The sequence below is a fragment of the Triplophysa dalaica genome, chromosome 3, assembly GCF_015846415.1.
Source record: "Triplophysa dalaica isolate WHDGS20190420 chromosome 3, ASM1584641v1, whole genome shotgun sequence".
Lineage (NCBI taxonomy): Eukaryota > Metazoa > Chordata > Actinopteri > Cypriniformes > Nemacheilidae > Triplophysa > Triplophysa dalaica.
This window is the reverse complement of record NC_079544.1, coordinates 18583901-18593684: the sequence shown is the minus strand read 5'-3', so window position 1 is coordinate 18593684 and position 9784 is coordinate 18583901. Positions and strand designations below refer to the sequence as shown.

The 9784-nt window shown below is 38.0% G+C and overlaps 2 protein-coding genes across 3 annotated transcripts; one reads left to right on the top strand and one right to left on the bottom strand.

The window, feature by feature from the left end:
* The first annotated feature begins 2533 nt into the window (after positions 1–2533).
* Positions 2534–5576, top strand: ebi3 (Epstein-Barr virus induced 3). The gene is made up of 6 exons (XM_056742745.1): positions 2534–2726; positions 2851–3054; positions 3207–3324; positions 4114–4292; positions 4403–4560; positions 5249–5576. The coding sequence occupies exons 1-6, from the start codon at positions 2630–2632 to the stop codon at positions 5396–5398; spliced, it is 906 nt and encodes a 301-aa protein (XP_056598723.1). The 5' UTR covers positions 2534–2629; the 3' UTR covers positions 5399–5576.
* A 573-nt stretch (positions 5577–6149) lies between these two features.
* odf3l2a (outer dense fiber of sperm tails 3-like 2a) lies at positions 6150–8902 on the bottom strand. 2 transcript variants are annotated; one of them, XM_056742747.1, is made up of 4 exons: positions 8737–8902; positions 7952–8062; positions 7383–7496; positions 6150–7026 (listed from the first exon to the last, which is right to left on the bottom strand). In XM_056742747.1, the coding sequence occupies exons 1-4, from the start codon at positions 8783–8785 to the stop codon at positions 6539–6541; spliced, it is 762 nt and encodes a 253-aa protein (XP_056598725.1). In that variant the 5' UTR covers positions 8786–8902; the 3' UTR covers positions 6150–6538. The 2 variants fall into 2 exon arrangements, with proteins under 2 accessions (XP_056598725.1, XP_056598724.1); XM_056742746.1 differs by lacking the exon at positions 8737–8902 and having other exon boundaries at positions 7952–8212.
* Between the last annotated feature and the right edge of the window lie 882 nt (positions 8903–9784).

Genomic DNA, 9784 nt, shown 5'->3' with positions numbered 1-9784 from the left:
CTGCAGTCAAGGTGAGATTAGTGAAGGTGATAGTTCACCAAAAAGATAGTTCATCATCATTTACTCACCCCCACTTGTCATTTCAATCTGTATGGCTTTTATCTTCTGCAGAACACAAAAGATAATTTGAAGAATGTTGGTAACCGAAACACGGTGGTTATACATTAATAAAATGTCATTACATCACCATAACATTTGCTACATATTCTTGCCATACACTTCTTATGGGAGACCACACATCTGGTCTCATACTTCCTTTGTGCTCACTCAACAGATGCATTCATACTGTTGAAGACTGCAAGTTAAACATTCTCATTTATTCTTGTTCGGATTCACTATTTTAGTGTTCAGTGACAAGCATGTTCCCTTCATGATTGAGAAAATGAACAATTCGTTTTTATTATTAGATATTATCCAACACAATCTGTGTTAAATCTTGTTACTGTTCCTTTGTGGCATGAACACAGGTGAATTCCAAACAAAATGCAATGACAGCCAATGGCCACAAGATGGTGCATGATGACTCGGTTTTTGCGTGGGTCGTGTCATTTACATGCAAGTCTCAATTGCAAAACCTAACATTAGGTACTAGGACATTGCGCCATCTAGATCTTAAAATGTAAAAATTACAACAGATTTACCTAAATATTAGAGACAGACGCTTAATATTAATTTTTGTGAAAGAAAAAGTATTTATAATGACAGAAATACCTAAATGTGTCTGTATGTAATATAATTTATAGATATAGTTAACCTGGTCAAGTGGTTAAATTATATTTTATTGGACAAAAAGTCTTTGTGCATTCATGTCAGAATTTGTTAACAGAACTGTATTAACTGGAGACAAGATGGCACTGGCTCCATGATTCTTTTTCTTCTTAGGGTCTCATGTCTGTTTTTCATTATTGAAAATATATTTCTGTTGTGATGTAAGACACACAGATGACCTCTTATCGATTGGTACACTGATAATGATCAAAATTAAATTGTTTGTTTGCTGGCAGTCAATACCGTTTCCTCATAGGGGCTATCAGCACAAACTGCACAATAAAGAGCAACATTCCTCATAAGGCCTTTTTTCTCTGCGGATTGAATCCTAGCTGTGAAATGTGTTCAATGCCATTCAACAAGAACAAGCAACTTTAAAGCAATGCCACTATCAAGCAACCTTGGAACAGGTGCTACCTCCAGGGAATTTATTTTACTTTTTTAACATTCTCAGCAGAAGATACACCATCATACAATAAAAAGGCACTTCAAAATGTGACCGATCAACACCATTTTATCCTGTTTTATGGATCCAACAAACACCAGAGAATGATCTTAATCCAGTCTGTCGATGTGACTGAGCCATCGGTCTCCATTGATACTAATCTCTTAGTCCCCCTTAACTCTCAGTCTCAGCCAAACAGCTCAGATGCAAAATATGTTTTCATTTTAAGTTGTTGCATTTTTAAGGCTTACGCGAATTAAGTTTTCACTCAGGATTGTGAAAATACATGGAAGAATGAGAACAGTCCCACACACTTGATAAACAGACTCATTGTGATGTTTACAGAAGGATTCTGACCTCATTATATCACAATCCACATGGTAGCTAAAGCTGCTAACTGAATCATGCAGTATGTAAACTGTGAGGTTTTAAAGTATAATTGCGGGCTGGATAAAAAAGCTTCAAGGTTTTAAGATGCTATTGAGGGAAGCTGCCGCCTTTACATGCTTGTTAAGGGATCCTGCTTACCGCTGTGAAGTTGTTATCATGAGCATGTAATGTTCAACTGCTTTGTGGTCAGACAGAATGGAAACAAAACAGGAAATACACATTTTTCTTCAGTGTAAAAATAGTTGCAAACGGTTGCAAACATAAATGGACATGCCCTAAAAACCAACAATATAAATGACTTTTTTCTCCCTTAAAAAAAGAAAAAGCTTTTTTTGCTTCAGCCCACCTGGTTGAGAAACAAGAGACAGTAGAGACAGCAATGCAGGGGTTCACAATAATATTTTTATTCAACAATTTCTCTACGGTGTCAATTTATGGGAATTCAAGAAAGTACTCTTTAAGAGTCTGAGAGATAGAAGCTGGGTCCTGCATCAGGAAGAGTAAATATTATTGTGAACCACTGTAGTCACATGGACAACTTGAACGTCTTTACTACTTTTTGGGCCTTGAAAGTGGTAGTTGCGTTGCTGCCTGGGGCCAAAAAACTCAATTTGTGTTTCAAAGATGAACAAAGGTCTTACAGGTATGGATGGAACGAACGATATGAGGCCGAATATTTTTTTGGGGGAACTTAACTAACCCTTAACAACTGTTGTTGCCACCAATTTACAAAAACTGTGCACTTCGCTAGTCCTCAGTATACGGTGGTAAAAATAACTCACACGGACTTACTTTATTAACCACAATCGTGTCTGATTTGTAGACACTCAAAGTCGAACTTAAAACTACAATCTAAAATAAAAGGTAGGTTGTTTTCAAATGTATTTACAATAACTAATGATTAACAAAACTTCACAACAGAACTTGAACCTCTTAACGTCTGTGTGTGTGTGACTACACACATACTCAATCCTCTCTTAAATAAAGCACAACCGCTTCTGACTTTTTGTAGCTTCAAATACAAAAATGTGTTTGATGTATATTTTTGGAGCACTGGTCATCGCAGCGACAGCCTTTAGCCAAGACATGACAACTTTAACGACAAAAAACAATTCTGTTCAAGGTAAGCATTATTTGTTCAGAAAACACACATTCTCTCTCTCATGCACAGACTTAACACACATAGTCAGACAGACTTGTTGGATCTGTTCAAGCCTGTCTCTTTTTCTTCTCACCTCGCTCAATAGACCTGTTTGTAGCAGTGGGTTCATTTGTTCAGATACCATGCATTGACGGAGAGCAAAAGGGGGTGGAGTGGAAATTTAACAACTCTATGCTTTTCTCGAGCCCTGTTCTTTCCCTAAAGAACATCAGCCTGCAGGACCAAGGCATCTACACCTGCCACAGACCAAATGGGGACCCGATACAAAGAGTCTTTCTACACCTGGGCTGTAGGTTCATGAATTTTTGTCTTTATCTAGCGCCGCCTGTGTATGTACACAATCGTATAGCGGAAAATGGGTGACTAGGACAAAAGCAATCTGCCTATGATGTGGAAAGCTTAAAGTGAGATTTCACACTTTGTAATGTTTGTTTTATTCAGATTCTCCTCCTTCTCCAGATGTGCATTGTTGGTCTCCAAGTTACCCTAAAAGGGCAGTATGCTCGTGGACACTGAATCCAAATCCTACACTTCCAACACATTACATTGCTACATATAGGTATTGCATATTATGCAGTGAAATAAAATTAATTTTAGTTGTACATTTTAAATGTTATGTCAACTAGCTATTCTGTTTTGTCTCGATTTTCAGTCTACTCAAGTTTTCATTTATTTGATTGAAAAAACTGCCGTCTCTGATTATTGTACTTTCTTGAAAATGACAGCCTTTCTATGTATCCATTATCATATTTAATACGACAAATAGAGTCTAACAGTGTAATAGTTTAGAATATTTGTTAAACGCAAATTAAATTTGAAAATAGGAGCCATTCAGACCCACTTTCCTGTGCCCACCAATGCCAAAGATGGGGACAGGAAGAGAGGCAATGTGTGCTACAAGAACTGAAGATATTTGAAAGCGGGATTTTTAAGAGAGGATTGAGTATCTGTGTAGTCACACACACTGACGTTAAGAGGTTCAAGTTCTGTTGTTAAGTTTTGTTAATCATTAGTTATTGTAAATACATTTGAAAACAACCTACCTTTTATTTTAGATTGTAGTTTTAAGTTCGACTTTGAGTGTCTACAAATCAGACACAATTGTGGTTAATAAAGTAAGTCCGTGCGTGTTATTTTTACCACCGTATACTGAGGACTAGGTCTCGATTTTCAGTCTACTCAAGTTCTCATTTATTTGATTGAAAAAACTGCCGTCTCTGATTATTGTACTTTCTTGAAATTTACAGCCTTTCTGTGTATCCATTATCATATTCAATACGACAAAAAGAGAGTCTAACAGTGTAATAGTTTAGAATATTTGTTAACCACAAAATATATTTGAATGTAGGAGCCATTCAGACCCACTTTCCAGTGCCCACCAATGCCAAAGATGGGGACAGGAAGAGAGGCAATGTGTGCTACAAGAACTGAAGATATTTGAAAGCGAACCAACTCTTTTCAACATCACAGCTGTTAACGCTTTGGGTAGCGCAACACGAATATGGCCATTTATTTTTGAGGATATAGGTAATATTTTCATCACATTTAATACATTTTAAAAAACATTTATGCATCTTCCATACATGCATATTGACTGTTATCATTCTTATACTTTAAATTCACTGGTCGGTCTGAAGTGAAACCAGATCCTCCAGTAAATGTGACAGTGATGGTAATGCCAGGGAAGAAGCTTTCTGTGCAATGGGGTCCACCACCCAGCTGGCCGGATCCGGTCAACTTTCCTCTTAAATACACAGTGAAATTCCACTGGGGCAAACCTGACACAGCCAGAACTGTGAGTTTCCTCTATAAAAAGAATTTCAAACCGATATCTTCAAGAATTAATAAACCTCTTTGTGGAAAGGCCGAAAACGTCAAATACAACCTAAGCTGAGCTTACAAGCTAATCGAACCAAAGTGCCCCATTTCAACTAACATGTAACGTTACTTATCTTTGTATCTCTCGTGAAAAATGCTTATGACGTTTCTTTAGCTTTTATCTTTAATCAATATTTCGGCTGAATATTATTAAAATCTCCTCAGCTGTTGCCATGACGCACCTGATGACACGCTCATGTGATGCTAGTCTTGTTCGACTTGATGCGGCGCCGCAAGATCCAAAGTACCGCGAGAGTTATTCGAATAACCGTAAAAAGTTTGGTTTCGAATCGCTCTCGCGGTACTTTGATGTCATCAGCCTATCGGATCTCGAGGCGCCGCATCAAGTCGATAAAGCCTAATAGAGCTCATTGACTTGTGTCTCTTGCATGTCCATTCTGATGGGTCAGTTTACTGTCAATCATTTGTATTCTACGGTTTCAGTCGCTTCTGGCGATACTGTTATCAATAAGCATGTTGTCAAATTATTTGCATGAATTAGGGATATTATGTTAATTAATGCAACTATTCATCTTATGTCTTCATTTATTAATTTGGTACAACTCCAATAAAGCCACCCTCATTTTAGACTCCTTTGTTTCCAGCTGGGCCCTTATGAGTCTAATAACATGGTTCTCCGTGGACTAGTGGCCGGAAGGACCTATCACATCCAAATATCTGCAAAGGACTTTCTGGACAATGGACAGGGCAGTGACTGGAGTTCACCTATAGGTGCCACTATACCCAGTAATTGATTATGCACAACGTTAGCTTAATGAATATATTCAAGCTTGAACATCCAGATTATCATCATAAACCATTAACCAATCATAGCTTCATCCTACATATAATCACAAGCGTATAAACATTTAGAAAATCTCATTGCTGTTTTAATTTGTTTGCGAAAAAAATAAAATATAGCGCAAGAAAATGTTTTCATATCCGTTCTGTTGAAAGCAAGACTTAACAGGTTTTATGTTCATTTAAAAAAGGGTTTTCAAAGTAATCAAGAATTTTTATTGAAGTATTTTATTGAATTTGCTGTTTTATAATAAATGAAACAAGAAAAAGAGAAAGATTGGATGCGCATAAAAATCAAATAAAGAAAAAATCTGTATGATCAAATGAATAATCAGAGTAGGCCGAAGTCTTGCCTGATATAAAGTATGAGGAATGTTATAAAAATTGACCACAAAATACATCCCTTCAGCAAAATAATTTCTTTGATAATGAAGATTGTTATTTTTAAAGCTTTTTGTTTAAAGGGGTCATATGACACGGGTAAAACGAATATTATTGTTTGTTTTAGATATAATGCAAAGTGTATACACGATTGAACATTCAAAAACCCTGTATTTCCACATACCGTGCATGTTTGTATCTCCTCTTTGGCCCACCTCTCTGAAACTCACGGATCTTTGACAAAGCTCATCACTCTCATGTGCTATGATTGGCCAGTTAAACAGTGCGTAGTGATTGGTCGAATACTGCAAGTGTGTGACGGGAATTTAACGCCTCTTACCATTTTTGGAACATCAGGTACCAAAGCAAGTGTACTGACAGGTGCGCCCACCTTACTTGCGTATACATTTGTTCGGTCTTAGTCAAATCATACCACAAACTGACGTATATTTGTGGGTGTGTGGTTACACGAGGCGTTTCAGGCAGGTCTGGGTGAGCATTCATTTTTAGATAGAAGGCACCTTTTGTTCCTGCACTTTAATGTACGCACTCTTACGTGTCTAATACATGAATGGGCAACTTATAACACACCAAAGACAAATAAAAACACGTGTTTGTGCCACATGGGCCCTTTAATATCATTTATTGACATGTACACACCCAAATCTTGCTATTTTCAGTAGCAATGTCCACAAAACACTGCATTAGATTCTTCAGTCTAATACATCAACAATCAATGGGGTTACAAACTCTGAGTGACGAATACCTAGAGAGAAAGATGGTGCACGAGGCAGGTGTGTCATCACCTTCTCAGGGCTGTGTGTTCCTGGGCCGGGCTTTCGTGAGACATCGGTGGGAATAGTCGGACGGCTTTGAATGGAGAAAGATGGCTGTCTGTTCAGGTAAACACTAGGTTCTGTGCTGTTGTACCGGCCAGGCCCTGGAGTCATGGATAGGTCCTCTGATGGACCACCTGCTTTCCTGCGTGCTGATATTGAGAAGCTGGCGCTGGAGGGTTTGTGAGGGACATGAGAGCCAGTTAGGTTGGGTAAAGTGTAGCGGTTGGGGGCGGGTACAGCATCCACTGTGCGGTAGCGTGTACGATGAGCCATGGTGTACGATGGTGGTCTGTAGTGCAAGTTTAAAGGTGGTGCTTTCTCAGGACAGTAGGCTCCTGGTCCAGGAGTCTGAAATGTCTCAGCTGACAAAATAAAGAAACAAATATTTTAACTTGTAAAGCCCCTGTTTGAAAGGGATAGTTCACTCCAAAATAGACATTTTAAATCTTCATTTATTTAAAAAGATATTTTGAGAAATGTCTCAAAATTGTGTCAATGCAAGGAAAGTCAAAGGGGGCTAATGTTGTTTGACTACCAACATTCTTCAAAATATCTTCTTTGAGTTCTGCAGAAGAATGAAAGTCATACAGGTTTGGAATGACATGAGAGTGAGTAAATGATATAAGACATTTTGTGTTTTGATTAAATATCCATTTAAAATTGTACATAATGGTCAGATCCTAATCTTTAAGAGGAGCTGTATAGAGAGAAAACCCACCTGTCTTCTTCAATCTACCAAGCATGGAGTATGACGGGGTGCCATCTCTTCCAAAGCGTGTCATTCTGGCATCTATGTGATACTGAGGACCCGGACTGGAGTCCACAGCCACCACTAGTCATGTACAACATAATGAGAAAACAAAGCATAGTTTATCGAATTAAATTCTAACATATGGTTTTGATTAGTTTAATATGCACTTATAATCATTATTTTGCATGCCAATGTTTGCGAGACAAAGTCCAGATGTGTTCTTCAACACTTTTGCATTAATACTTTGATCAAACTGGGTGTTCCCAATTTTCTGTGTTGTGACCCTTGCCGAAGGAAGCAGGCATTACACGTCACTAATTAGGCGTGCAAGCCTTGAATGTGTACAAGTGTACGTGTGCGCCTGTAATTTAGTTTCAGATCCAAGCGCTTTACTGTCATGTTGATATATCTTAATTTTCTGTGTGAACCACAAGCGCGCCTAAGGGTATTGTCACATGATTAAAGTAACCCACCAATAATTTTAATGTGAGGAGTGATTGATTTCTTGTTCTGTCACTCATCGTGATGTCACTCACTGTTGCTGCTCATTCGGCTGTGGAAGGAATAGGCCGGGCTGCTGGGTTTGGTGTAGTCATGGTTTATGTAACCGATAGTGGGGGGAAGAGCATAGTGCCCAGGCCCGGGCCCTGTGGGCATAAACAAACACAATGAGTGAGACAATTTTAACTGTTTAAAATATTCATAAATACAATTTAAAATATGCATAAATACAAAACTAGTGAACATAATGAAAAATGAACAACATTGTATGGCTGTTTTTAACTTTAAATGTAACATTTAATAATAAATAATTACAAAAAAAGGAAACAAATGTCTCCTCATGCTGATTAAATATAGGATATACAAAGTATACAGCTGCTGGCTATCATGGATTGTATTATTATTATTAAATTGAAAATAAAATGGTGGAATGTTATTCATTTGAAACATGAAAGGTCACACATGTTACGCACATTGCTGAAGTCCTGTAGTACCTTGACCGTAAACTTTCAATCGAGACTTCATTCACAGTAAAACGTCACATAACCTTTTTAAAGCTTCGGCAAAGAAAAGAAAAAAGAAGTCCTATTCTCAGAACGATACAAACAGGTGTTGCAATAAAAGACCTAGCTGACAGTTTCTTTCATCAAACTGCCAATCCGCTCCCGAGAGCCAAATAGGAGCATGCGGTGCATGTTTCAACTCCTTGCAGAGCCCTGTGCTAAAATAAATTGTCAGACTTCCTTGCTTTGCAGATTCATTCTTTCAACACAACAATTTACCCAAATGAATCTATTGAAATGAGTTATTACAAACTCACCCCTTTCTCTGCCAGCAATGATGGGGCGCCGTCTCGTAACCTCCCCCATAACGCTTGTGTTTTCCGGCCGGCTCTAATAGCTAACAGCAAAATCGGGAGGACTCAGGGAGGATTCGGGGAGGTCCAGCAAAGGTTGAGGTTTCAGTTTGTACTCACCGAAGAAACAACTGGACCCTGAATTATAAATGAAGCTTACAAGCACAAGAAACCTTATCTTTGTCCACAAGAACGTCCATCTCGATATCTTTCCGCATAAAAGATTACCAAACATCTATCAGCAAAGGACACCTACAGTTACAGTTTGGCAACCTTTCTGTAAAGCACTACTTATGATTACACATATGGAAGTAGACAAGCGTCTAGAGTAGTTTGAAATGACTATGTTTATATTGTAGATATAATTCATTCTTATAACATGACAAGAATACAATTATCTTAATAACATTCAGGGAAGTGACCTGGGTTAAAAACAAATCAAATAGATTTCACAACAGAATCTGTCAATTCGTCTCTTCCCACATGGACACGCTCCAACCAGTACTGAAAACCAAACCTTCCGTCCTTTCTGTGGTATGGCATTACAGTACTGTACTTAGAACATCTTAGATCAGGTTTCTTAATTATAACACCTTATGTTATTTACCTGTGCGAGGATGTTTTACATAAAGTGAGTAAAGAAGTGCATTAAAATCACAGTTTCTTTCTTGAGGAGCTGTATGCTACAAGCAATATTTCATGCTGAGAAAATGTTAATGATATCGTGTCTTATCTGGTGGCTGTAAGAGGAGACATCTGTACTGACCGCTGATCGGACATTAAACATTAATCTACGTATCTCTGGACTCCATGAGTCATGTAGAAGTAGGTGACACAACAGCTGACCTCTGGCATGCAGCCAGCGAAGACTAAGGTAGGTTGTGTTACTCCAGAGCCAAGTAAAGTGTAACAATAAACTACAAATCTTGATCTAAATAGAACAGCCCTGGTTTTTTATAAGAACGGCACATTTGGTCATAACGTCTAGTTCTAGTTTAACTAAAAAGAATGG

What these genes read in the sequence shown, in the direction of transcription:
- ebi3 (XM_056742745.1), top strand. Translation starts at nt 2,630, where the DNA reads ATGTGTTTGATGTATATTTTTGGAGCACTGGTCATCGCAGCGACAGCC. An exon ending in AAAAAACAATTCTGTTCAAG is followed by an intron (nt 2,727 to 2,850) that starts GTAAGCATTATT and finishes CTCGCTCAATAG; the next exon opens with ACCTGTTTGTAGCAGTGGGT. An exon ending in CATTACATTGCTACATATAG is followed by an intron (nt 3,325 to 4,113) that starts GTATTGCATATT and finishes ATTTGAATGTAG; the next exon opens with GAGCCATTCAGACCCACTTT.
- odf3l2a (XM_056742746.1), bottom strand. Translation starts at nt 8,162, where the DNA reads ATGTTCACTAGTTTTGTATTTATGCATATTTTAAATTGTATTTATGAA. An exon ending in CAGCCGAATGAGCAGCAACA is followed by an intron (nt 7,497 to 7,951) that starts GTGAGTGACATC and finishes GTACATGACTAG; the next exon opens with TGGTGGCTGTGGACTCCAGT. An exon ending in TGGTAGATTGAAGAAGACAG is followed by an intron (nt 7,027 to 7,382) that starts GTGGGTTTTCTC and finishes TTATTTTGTCAG; the next exon opens with CTGAGACATTTCAGACTCCT.